General features: G+C 36.4%; 1 protein-coding gene across 2 annotated transcripts in view; it reads right to left on the reverse strand.

The window, feature by feature from the left end:
• rgs6 (regulator of G protein signaling 6) overlaps positions 1–12,987 on the reverse strand; it is a 137,994-nt gene that overhangs the window by 14,433 nt on the left and 110,574 nt on the right. For both annotated transcript variants that reach the window (XM_006632434.3, XM_015350748.2), the window contains exons 6-15: positions 9,298–9,349; positions 8,332–8,396; positions 7,154–7,230; positions 5,426–5,507; positions 5,163–5,237; positions 4,761–4,859; positions 3,452–3,513; positions 1,596–1,706; positions 1,311–1,436; positions 132–318 (exon numbers count right to left, since the gene is read on the reverse strand). In XM_006632434.3, the coding sequence (XP_006632497.1) occupies positions 132–318; positions 1,311–1,436; positions 1,596–1,706; positions 3,452–3,513; positions 4,761–4,859; positions 5,163–5,237; positions 5,426–5,507; positions 7,154–7,230; positions 8,332–8,396; positions 9,298–9,349 (936 nt within the window). The remainder of the gene's footprint in view (positions 1–131; positions 319–1,310; positions 1,437–1,595; positions 1,707–3,451; positions 3,514–4,760; positions 4,860–5,162; positions 5,238–5,425; positions 5,508–7,153; positions 7,231–8,331; positions 8,397–9,297; positions 9,350–12,987) is intronic.

Raw genomic sequence — 12,987 nt, forward strand, 5'->3', positions numbered from 1 at the left:
TCAACCAATCCGAGAGGCTCACTGCACACTAATGTAAAAATGTTGAATCAGCGAAGCAAAGTCTACAGCTCTGGAACAACAGGTTTATTGTACAAGCATTTCCTCCTATCAAGTAAAAGAAAGTGACTCACCTGTGCGTCTTCGAAACTGTACCTGCCGGGGTCTTTGATATTTTGGCTGGTACGCTCGTAACTGTGGGAGTCCAGGTTGATAGCACTGGGAGCACCAGCTGCCAGAAACTCCTGCCAAATTTCCTGAGCCCGAGCTGGGACGTCCTGCAGGGGGTGCCGCTTTAGATCCTGTACAGCCAGCCAGAATCTGCCATGGACACAGAGAGGCAGAACTTCAGTATAATGATTTGGTGACTCCACCTCTTAATTTGTGTACTCATTTCAGTGAGCTCTCCCTGCTGGGTGTTTAATATATTCCATGGCACATGGTGGCTTCCGTGAGAATAGAGCATCCTGTTGCTCAACAGTGAGCATAAGGTCACTTGAGATTTTTTTTAAATCCATGAAAGACATTGAGACAAGAAGCTACATTGGTTTCTTATGTCTAATGGTTTCTCATTAGGCTTACCACTTCAAAGTATCACTCAGCCCTCACTTCCTGCTGACTCTTCAAAATTAAAGCTCTTTTCTTCAACCATCTGTTTGTTCCCTTGTGTCTCTAATGTCCCAAATGTGGTTTTTCCTCCTAATTCCTAATAACTTCGTGCTAAGTGAATTTGAAAAGCTACTAAGAGTGCAGCAATTGAGAATGCCAGATCATCAAATGTGAAATTCCATTATTTTAACAAAGTAATAATCAATTCTAATTACAGAATATAACACAATGGGACCTGCAGTAAGCATTCATAACTTAACTCTTGTTTCTAATAATCTCTTCCACAATAATTTATTAATCAGTTACTTTTTTACTTGATCTATTTAAATATATGCAAATAATAAAAGGATAATGCAATTTCATCCAATATAAGAGTGTGTCCAAACCCTGAGCATTCAGTGAACAAACATGGAATATGGGATTACTCAAAAAAGTAAAGGTTTATTCCATGCTGAAAAGAGAAGAAAAGAAACACAACGTTTCGGCTGTGGAGCCTTCTTTGGGTGTCAAAAAGAAACACAACATTTTGGCTATGGAGCCTCCACATGTTGTGTTTCTTTTCTTCTCTTTTCAGCAACGAATAAACCTTTACTTGTTCCTTTGCAGCCTACACATCTGCTGACGCAGCTACCATACCTTCTTTCCTAAATTCCTCGGTATGTGTAAGTATAAAAACAGGCTATATTCACGAAGCCAGATCTTACCGGAGATTTTCTGAGCTGAACTCTGACTCTAAGAACTTGAGAAACAGGTCACGCCCCACAGGATCCTTCAGAGCCTCATCTAGTGAAAATCCCCATCTCTTCACACGTTGCTGACTGGGTTCTTTGCTTCACAGAATAAGAAGAGAGACTGTAGGCATAATGAAACATTTCTACCAGCACAGCAAAGGAAGTGGCAGAAGGGAGCTGTGTATTATACTTATTCTAAAGGGATTGTTTGGTAAGGTACTGTATACAGCATTTGCAGTAAACACCATGGATGGTTACCTGGCTTCCAGATCCCAGAAGGTAGTGTCATCACTGATCCAGGGATTAGACGGCTCAGGCATTGACACAAAAGGGTCATATTCCAAGAACTGCTCTGTGTATGTCATGAGACTGAAGGAAACAGAACAGTTTGAATCAAAATGACTGTACCCCCAACCACTTCATTGAGCTTTTTTCTTTTAACAACCTTTCGCAAAACAATGTTCATTTAATTCTTAAGCTTTTTATTTAGGTGCACAGTCGAGAAAAAACATTGTTTTTCTTTTCTTCTCTTTTCAGCATAAACCTTTACTTGTTCCTTTGCAGCCTACGCATGCTGACGCAGCCACCTACCTGAACTATATAAGAGAGAACATGGTCCGGATTGGATTTTGAGACCTCCTTTTCATCCTCTTTAAATTAATTTAAGCTAAGGTGTGGATAAACCCAAAATGTGTAACACAGACATCAATTGCATATGACTAACCTAGACCTTGATGGGAGGTTTCCTTCTGGCAAATCCAATAAACCTCCAAGAAACAAAAAGCCACCTTCAAGGACCAGGTGCTTAATTTGATTTAATGTGGGCCCATGTTTACATCCAAAGGCATACAGCCCAATAATGCAGGGAGGAGCATCCTCACATTCAGAACCTTCTCCAGGAGGAATCTAGAAAACTACATATTGCCTAAACTGAAACTGATCACTTCAATTCAATCTGAAATCACTTTTAAAGAAATAACTAGATGTGATCCTCAGATCAATTCACTACAAGGAAACAGAAGAATTAGATGGGCGGAATGGACTCACTTGCAGACTTTCTTCAGTTTTTATGTAAAATATAAATGGCAGCCTGCTTTTATGATGAGATAAAAAGGGGAAATGGTTTATGATAAAGAGGAAACACAAATTTTCACATATTTACAAAACAGTGTTCTTGGACATGACTAAGTTGTTTTTGTCAAATGGTTATTTCTAGATAAATGACTGATCTTTTGATGTTAATTAGTAGTGATTAAATGTTTGGAAATATCAGGATAGTATTCTTTCTCTTCTGAAAGGAGTGACACAAGAAAAAATCAGCTCTTTGGTGTGGACCGGGTCATTTTGAGAGGGAAACAATTACTTGCACTTAATCAAACATAAAAAAACTAAAGATTTGAAATCTTGGACTCTTAAACACCTCTTGAGCATTGTGGTACACAGTTTACTGGGGATTTTGTGTCTCACAATAATAGACAATTGATTTGTTATTAAACATAATATTTAGAATTTGCCAACTAAACAGAAATACCTTCTTTGGACAAGGACAAAATCAAGTTCACAGACTAAAATACTTAAGAATTGATATCCTATAGATATCCAGAAAAAAAATATTCTGCAAAAGGAGATGCTATTCCTGAGATGAATTCCATTCGATCTGGCTGTGTTTCCCAGTTAATGTAGAAAACAGTGATGTAAGGCCTAGCAAAAATAAGCCAAATATAACTCAAATAAAATACTTCTTCCTGTTCATATCTTAAAATTGTAGTGTCCATTTGAAAGTGATTGTCACAGTGTGCGACAATTCATTGGTTTACTATTGGTTGCAATGCTTTCCAACAACTGAATTGTGTTTGTGGACTGAAGATGTCATTCCATTGATATTGTTGTTAACAAAAAAGACATAACAGGAAGCTTCAGGTATTTGTTTTCAGGTCAGAATAATAATAATCATAATAATAATAATTTCCTCCCACAGTTCAAACACATGTATGTTAATTGGCTTCTTCATAAATTATTTCTTTGTGTGCCGGTGGTTGAAAGTGATGATAATAGCAATATGCAAAGTTTGGATTCAAGCTGAAGGTTGATGATGTTTTAAAATAGGCACTTACCTTTCAGCAACTTTGGACATCTTCATACAATGTCTGTCCAGTTGCATATTGAGGAATGTGATCTGATAAAAAGAAAATTAAGGTATTTAATGGATACTTTTTTGGATCACAGTACAGATGAATGGAAACAAAAACAAGGCAATAAACTATACATGCCAATATTTAAACTTTATTGACCATAATAATTAAATATTAATATAATAAATTATTTTAAAGAGATTAAAAATGTTTTAAAACATTTTTTATCATGATCCAAAAGGGTATTTACTGCTTCCATTGGGATTGAGATGAAAAGCCTTTCTGTGCCCCTCCACCCTCAACAGATGCACATTAGAATGATAGCAATTTCATTATCAGCAACCTCCATTAAAACTGAAAATGCAAATGTGCACACTAGAGCTTGAAGATAGGAAATAAAATGTGTCCATCAAGTAGTTAAGACTCTGTTTAGAATCCAATTAAAGAAAGTCATTAAAAGTTCAAAGGACTTACAATCCTGTAGTTAATCTGTAGTTTTAAAATAAGTTTTAGGGACAAATGTTGAAACGAAGAGTTCAAGGGATTTTTCCTTTTCAGGTATACTGTATTAGTTCAGTTTCCTGAACTGTTGAACTGAGTAAACTATTACTCCTTGAAACTCTTCTGATTAGTTACAGTATGGAGGATATTGATTCTCACGAGTCCCCATCTGAAAGTTAACTGTCACCGCGGTGCAAAAAAAGACGTTGCATAATAATATTGTAACGCTTACGGCCGACAAGCACTGTGTGTAAGAGCCGGGGTACCAGAGCGGGTGACGTCACCGCCCTTCCCTGTGATAGCAGGACTACAGCTACTGGGCTGTAGAGAGATCTCTCTTTAGCTCACGCGGCTAGGTCGCTGCAGAGAGACGCGGAAGTCCCGGGTTCGAGCCCCGGACAGTGCAGGGGCCGACCAGATGTGGCTAGGGCGCCCGCCTGAGCCCCCGTTGCGTTACATTGGTGTCAGAAGCGGGGTGGGATAGCCCTTCGCCGGGGACGGCGATTTAAGCGGGGGAGAGTGTAACGCTTACGGCCGACAAGCACTGTGTAAGAGCCGGCGTACCAGAGCAGGTGACGTCACCGCCCTTCCCTGTGATAGCAGGACCACAGCTACTGGGCTGTAGGGAGATCTCTCTTTAGCTCACGGGGCTAGGTCGCTGCAGAGAGACGCAGAAATCCCGGGTTCGAGCCTCCAGTCGGGATGGGGCCGACCAGATGCGGCAAGGGCGCCCGCCTGAGCCCCCATTGCATTACAATATCGTTATACTGTATATGACTCAATGGGTTACCTCCTTCCTGACATCCTCCTTGGTGGTTTTCCTGACAGGCTGTGCAGGCGTGTGCACTGGACTCCTTGTCTGCGACTCTTCTGTCACTCCATATACTGACTGAACACGTGGCAAAGGAAGGAACAGGAAACATTTCGCTTAAACTGCCACCTGTCACCTTTAACTTTAGAAGGACCCGCAGACTGACTTTCTTCTGATTTGGGTTTTTACTTTCAGTGAGGTCTTTGAGAAATCGGGCACAGTGAGATATATATATATGTTGTCAACTGTTTGTTATGTTCTTGCAAGTAAACGTGCATATATTAAAAAGAAAGGAAATGAAGGAACCTACAGCAAATTGAACTGTTTTTTTTTAGTTTAATATGTAGACTCATGCTTTTGCTTTGCTTGCGGCATCCATACCTTCTTCACTTTCTGCGGATTTTTCATCCTGCGACACTTGCGAATGTCCATCTCTGTTGTGTTTACACAGCCTGGCTGCAACAGAGGAGGTGAAAGATCAAACACAGAGAAATCGGTGCGGGGGAGCTGGGAGATTTCCAGAAAGCAAGCTAAGAACCAGTGGCCTTTGAATGGAATATTTAAATGAAAAAGAACCTGCATCCAGGGATTCTTCATCTTTGGGATTTCCTAAATAGGAAGCACCCCTGCTTCAAGATACTCACCACCGGTCTATGAACGTCCCAGAATGCTCGCTCTTGGCTGTCCAAAATCTTTCTCTCTGTCTTATCTTTTTTCCTGTCTACCCTAAATCAAAAAAGTGAAATGAGAGCATTCAATAAGGAACATTAATAACTTATAATGAAGATAGTTCATATATATCTAGAGTCATCACTCTAACCCATAGTTTCAAGATAAATTATATATAAAGCAACAGATTTAATCTGTGGATTTTAAATTAAGGATGTATAAAGAACAAATTGGAAACGATGCACATCAAGTTGTATAAAACTCCCAATCGATAAAGGATCATTCTGTGATGCACATTCTATAGGGATCATGTAAGTTAATTTTTCAACATTTTATTTAACCAGAAAGATTAATTGAGAATACATTCTCATTTATAATGATTGCCCATTCGTATACAGCAGGAGGACCAATCTGAATAAAGCATCGTCCTCAAGGGTACAACAGCAGTGCGCCAGCAGGGATTTAAAGCACAACCCTCCAGCTGAGAGTTCACAGCCCTAACTATGACTTCACTAGGCACTGCTATTACACTTGCTATTACAATCAGTACAAGGTACGGCCTGCGGTGTCATTGTCAGTCATTTAAATTTTAATTGGAAACACAATAATGAGAAATATTAATCTGTGTTTTGGGTATTATAGTGTTAATGACAAATTTGACATGGCAAAAACTATACATTAAAGAATAAAATATTCAATATGAAAGTAATTTGGTGGTGTTATTTTTTATCATTATTGTTGTGCTGCATTCTATAATCCACATACACTACTCCTATATAATTAATTAAAAAGTACAAAGGATTTACAGTTTATTATATAAAATAATATAGTTTATTATTATAGTTAAAGGAAAAGTAAAACAAATGAACACAGAACCACAAATTGTGGTTTAACAACAGGACATCTTGTACAAATACTACAGCTCTTTATATAATACCACAATATACAGTACTATGAGATTAAACCCACATGTTCTTACTCAGAAAAAAAGTGGCAGGAAATGAGCAGTGGTGAATGCTCTGTGCAAGCATCTATCTGTCAGCAGGTGGTGGTGTTGAACTAGTGAGTATAGCTCCTTCCCGCAGGAAGGTAGTAATTGAATTGTAAAGAGAATGAAATAGTATTTGAAACCAAACACTGGCCAGGTCTGGCAGAGAAAAAGCACCATAGAATTTAGACAAATGTTTAACAAAATCTGTTTCTAGTACAGTATTGTCAATGTTTCTACCAGTATACTTCCACTACTATGATTTGTAATAGGAGCTCAAGACTCAGGCTTTAAGTTAAACCTTAATGAAGCACATAAACATAATATAATTACTTTACAGATGACCAAAAATTCTTTGGCCACAATACTACAAAAAACAAGCAATATTGCCACTTCAGAAAGAATATCAAGAAGTACGATCTACAATTAGGACTCAAACATAAGAGATGTATGCAGGGAGTTTAAAATAAAATAAAAGAAGACTTTTATGACATTTCATTTTTAAAGTCTTTCCATATTACTTTACCTAAAATCAGACCTTGACCAGAGAACAGAAAAGGTAAAATTACATAAAACTGAATTGTAGATTGAAGACTAAGAGATTGTTATTCTGCTCCAAAATAGAAGAAAGGTAGTCTAACAAATTATTTTTCTTTTTCTTATTAATTTTATTTATCATTTTTTGTTCAAATATTGCTCTAGCCACTTTACTTACTTAACCTGTGCCTCTGCTTGCATGAAGATAAACTCCCATTTTCTGGCAAATGCTCTCTGTAGCCTGGCCAAGTTCTCCTGTCAAATTGGAACAAAAAAAAATAGTCTAAAACTCTGCCTTCAAGTGTGTTTACATACAGTTCAGTATGATTATACTGTAAGTGAAGAGGAGAAAGGCTTTCAAAGTGCAACTTCATTTTAACATTGCTCTGAAGAGATGGCGACATCCTTACTGGCATCATAGACAGAAGGGTCTATCTAAAAAAATAAAAATGTATATTCCTATCCGTGTACACATACACACACATTGTTTTTTTATCATTATGGGAGCTTCATTGACTCTCATAGTAGTTTTAGAAGTCCTAAATAAAGCAAGACCTGAAACAAACAGTTTCAGCTCCCTTACATTTAAAAGACAAAAATAGCACTAATTAAGAAAAAATGTAATTTATGCTGTGGGGAAATTCCCACATCTTCTGATTATCAGGACTTATTACTGTGTGGGTACAATTTATCCAATATAATATAATGTAGTATTTGAGGGCTTCAGCAACTTAATCATCAGAACAGTTTGATATTTGAAGAAAAGCACTCTGACTAGATCCCACATGCAGAACTTAAAAATAGTATTGGTTTCCTTCTGAAATTCAGATTTGTGATCATTCAATTCAAATGCTTTTTGTTTCTACATGAAATTTGAACTAAATGGAGGAAAGGGCTTAATATGGTGAGATGTAATAATGTCAGATAAGTTTTCTGTACCTGCCATTATTTCCTGAGAAGGCATTAGTAATTGTGTGTGTATATAAGCTATTTAATTTTGAAAACACTTTCAAAATTTGAATTTGAAAAGCTGTATTGCAGGTCTGTTAAGTGAAAGAAATCACTGAACAATTAAAGACCTGGGTTAATTCTTATCTATACACACTCATGTCTTTATTTGGTCAGTTCCAAAGTAACAATATCAAAAATAAATGCGAAACCTTTTCAAAATGTATTATTCATCTGACATTCACCTCAATGCACACACCAGTTTTTCCAGTAAGGCGATATTTTATGCCACCTTAATTTGCAGGGAAAGTTTAACAAAGCAAGCATCCATGACCAACTGTCCCCACTAGCGATTGGTGCCATATGCTCCTAGTTTCCTTGTTACATTTTTAAATTAAAGAAACTCACAGCCTCATAGTCTGCTAGCTCCAAACGGGCTTTGTTTTGCATTGTCCGCTTACAAAGGTAAATGGCTGAAAAAGGAAATATAGAAAACAATGCTTAAACTCTGATATCTACAATTAGCAATAACAACATTCTGTGGGAAGAACACTTTTTGTGAGGTGTCAACACAATAGACTAAAAAAACTAGAAAAGTAATAATGCTACAATAGGCTTGTATTTGTGACAGCCTATTCTTGCCCATATAGAACCATTATAGCGCTACCAACATGTACAGACAAAAATTAAAACCGTTCAGACCATTTTTCACAGGTTGATAACGAATATGAAATAGGATCCTCCTCTAGCTATGTGTCTAGATGCTTCATTTTAATGACATCTTTTATAACAAGTGTCGTTGTACATAAGATTGCACCTGATCCCATTCTGAATGTGACAAATCTTATTAAAAGTGCATTTGACACTTATTTAATGGTTGTCCTTTATCAATGTATTAATTGTAAGCAGCAATCTGTCAAACATGTCACCTAAAGTCTAGTAAGAAACATCTATCTTTTTCGGATTACTGCAGTTGCCTACCATAGGTCAAAGCTTACATAGCTTTCATACTCGACTGTGTTCAGGAGAGACAGTTTCTTTTATTTCACGTTATAACACAGTAGTTTTTTTAATGTCACACACTTTTGTCTGAATGTCATTGCAAGTGTATACACTTTGAATAAACCAAGAAGTAATTTCAGTAGGAGGCAATTAGGAATTATATTTTTTTGAAGGGAGGAGAAATCCACACCGCTAGGAAAAAAAAAGATCTGGTTTAGTGATTTCAAGTGTGCAATGGGAGGCTGATGTCAGTATGAGCTCAGTAACGCAGCCTGTGAAAGCAATCTGATCTGCTAAAAACAGTCCCGGTAAGTGGGTTTATGCTCTGCCCCTGGCCTGTAGTATAAGAAGAGGCTAGAAGGGGATTTTTACCGTAATCAGTGTTCTCTGGCTCCCAGCAGTGTGAAGGCCAAAAATAGGGAGCCTGCCGGGGGAAAAATGTAAACACAAACAGCATTTAAAACATTGATGTCAATGGTACAGGATACTGTGAACAAATACGCTCGTTTCTCTATCTTACCACCTAATTACCCAGAACAAAATGTGATAAGTAAATCAAAGCCATTAATTAACCAAGACAATGTTAAGCAAATGTTATTTCAAATCCAGAGATGGCAACACAGACAATAGCCCTTACTTGATGAAGACATTCTTTTCTTTCAGGCTCCGACTACAATATGCTATTTATCATACCGTTCATTTCAGAACTGTCATTTTGGATAAAATCTCCTTACTCTCCTGAGAAGCGTTGCAGATTTTTCAACAGTTTCAAGACGTGTATGATTAGGTTACAAGGTCAAAAACAGAATTTTACATTGAAGTGTCCAGGAAAAATGTGAATTCCACAGGAATTATTGTTTTATGACCCATAAATAACAATTCTAATATGCAATACTCAAAGGAGTCATTATCCTTTACTCTAACCATATTTCACATTCAAATACATTGAAAAAAGGATCTTCTCAGATTAGTTTTTTTTTTAACAGCTGTATTCCATCCCATAGGGAACAAGAAGGAGTAGTTGGGTCTTTTAATTAAACTTTTCATGCAACCGTTATTTATTTGTTGTACAGTACATGATTCATAGCTTTAACACACTCAGGAACACTTCAGAAATACCAACACAAAAAGAAAGCACACAGCTGTTTTTGTTAAGCAATTCAAATTCTTGTGCATACATACTGTACATGTATCTGTTTTTACTAGAAATAAAATAATGTTTTGGCTCAATATTTTAAAACTTAATTTGAAGTTTTTATTAAGCTTCTCAATGTTGTATAGCATTTGTGAGCTATTAGGCTTATTTCTAATTCAATGAACATGCTATGATCTGTTATTTACAGACAATTGAGGTTTAGATAGATACTGTATACTGTATTTTCAAGAACTGTGCTTAAAATATATGAATATTAATTTAATTGTACTTTTTTCAGCTTTTATCTTTCAGAAGAAGAAAAGCACTATCATGGATATGAAGAGCAAGTGCAGAATCTGCTCAAGCCAGTGATGTTTCTCTTCACGTTTACTCTTCAATAGTAAAGTTAACTAACATTAGTGTGATACTCTATGAGTAATTTTAGAAATTTAGATTCCAGCAGAGTTTGTGCGGCCCATTTTTGTCCATTCACAGAGCTAAGGAGGGGGTGGTTAAGTCATCATCACACAAAGATACTGCTGCTATTCTTAGCACATTGAGAGGACAGTCTTATTGTGGCATTTTCTCATGCAGGGTCAAGTACATTGATGGATCTTCTTTTTATGCAAACTGTTGACTGTTGCCTCTTCTATCTTGAAATAACATGTCTATTTCTGGCCCATTTAAATCATGAGTGACGTGCATGCTGCCTCCCCTATCTATAATAAAAATGGCACATGGTGTGTTGACAAAGAATTGATTCTAGATTCTAAAGCCAATTAGAAACAGAAGACACAGGAAACCCTGATTATAATGAACTAATGGGGGAGGGGTGTATATTATTGACAACTTTCCATTAAATTATAAAAGACATTTTTTTCCACTCCCAAAACAAAGTATTATATGAGAAAAATATGTATGTACTGTAGATAGCCTTTTGGCTTTTTTTACTTATTTTTATAAGGATTGCAGTTGACAGTCAATGAAAATTGTTCCTGTGGTTTTTGTATGATAAATATATAAGCTCTTTATTGCATGTGTTGTAAATATTGTACATTTTATAAAATTAGCTAAAGCGCATTCTTGAAACACAGGCAACAGCCATCATAAGCGACTGACCTAACCCTTAAGGGCACCACTAATATTCCTGTATTTTAAACCTATGCAACATCTATTTTGACCTTTTTTTTATTTGTGCAAAGTCAGGTATTACTGATTTTAAAGACGAAGCTCCCGTTTAGTATATTATGTCAGTGAAAACAAAGTCTGTTAAACCGAAGGTTTACTGTAAAGAGAAAAAGAAAAGTAGAATTAAAATCTGATAGTGATAAATGAACAGTCAATGAAAAGTATTTCAGGGCCGTTCTGTTTTTTTAAAACTTCTGTGGGATGATGCACCTTAAAGAGAAGGAATGTGGGTTTTAGTTAAAGTATTAGATATTGAAAGCTATGAATAAATCTGGTAATATTTGAAACTGGATGGAGGCTGTGGGTTTGAGACTGTGCATTTGCAAGTCAGACTGGTAACACCTCTGTTCAGAGGTTACAGAGTTGCACTTGAACTAGCACAGCCAGCCTAGGAGACTGAGGTTATGCTATTTTTCCTACGAACTCAGTGGACTCTGTTATAACAATACGTTTGCTTGAGTGCATCTTAATAAATAGCAATGGAGAAACGTGGCTGCTCATTGATGTACTGTAAACTGAGGAACACCTGTACTGTATAACTGTTTGAGTCATTTTTAAATACTCACTTATACTCAGGTGGAACAGAGGACATGGATAAAGGTAGTAGAGGTAATACTGTTGATGGGTTTGTGAAGACTTTTTAGTTATTGTAATCCCAGTAAAAATTATAATCCTAAACCATGCTTTATCAGTATTCCATATTATTTGCTTATTATTCATTTTACTTTAGTTTTATTATCAATCCAAGATATAAGCATAAGTGACCAAAATCCCTCACAAAAGTCTTCAATATAGAACTCTAATAATCTCTAATCTCATCCAGCTGTTTCTTGAAACAACAACATAGTTGAGTAACTTGGGCCATACTCACACAACACAGTGGGTAAAGAACGTCCTCCTGTTTTTGGTTTTAAATGCAGTTCCAGGACCTTAAATGCCCTTACTTACTGTACATCTGTAGTTCCACCTGAGTACACACAAATCCTTGCTTCAGGTGCATTTACAGTACAATTATACTTACCACCATGTATTTGTAAGTTTAGGGTTAGACTTTCTCTTAAACGTAGGCCACAATTAATGTAACAGCGATGTTTTTATTGGGATCAAAAATATTAGCGATATTTTGTTCTTACCTTCAAATATTGTTGCAGGCTGGAGTTGAGGATAGAGTTTGTGTTAGGATTAAACACAGACAGAAGCCAACATCCAGCTCGTGAAAAACTTTAAAGATACAGTAAGCTTCAATCTCAACTCACACCATCCTTATGAAGTAATGTGAAATTCAAAAGTAACCCTGAATGAAATATCAATATACTGTATATGACAAAGTGAACACAAATCTAAAAAAATGGTCAAAATACAATGGTAATGTGCAATATTTATAAATTATATTAACAGCAGCATATTTTTAGTTTTGAAGTGGAGCAATGTTTAAGGTTCCCTTTAAGCTTTAATAAATGTTAAATCTATGCTTTAGATGCGGTTAAAATATAATATGAAGGGTGTTTTGGACTTGTCTTTATTTTTATTAAGTTTGCCGTTTTAATCTTTATTAAGTTACCTAAAATGCAACAGTCATAGCTGTATGGTATTTCTAACCCTAACTGTAACAACCCACTATGCTAAACCATAGACTTACTTGTAGTTTTCAATTATACTGGATTCAGTACCGATTTAATATCTCAACCAAGGACTTTTGAAGGACTTTTAAAAAGTATTACCACTATTACCTCTGGTAC

The sequence above is a fragment of the Lepisosteus oculatus genome, chromosome 8, assembly GCF_040954835.1.
Source record: "Lepisosteus oculatus isolate fLepOcu1 chromosome 8, fLepOcu1.hap2, whole genome shotgun sequence".
Lineage (NCBI taxonomy): Eukaryota > Metazoa > Chordata > Actinopteri > Semionotiformes > Lepisosteidae > Lepisosteus > Lepisosteus oculatus.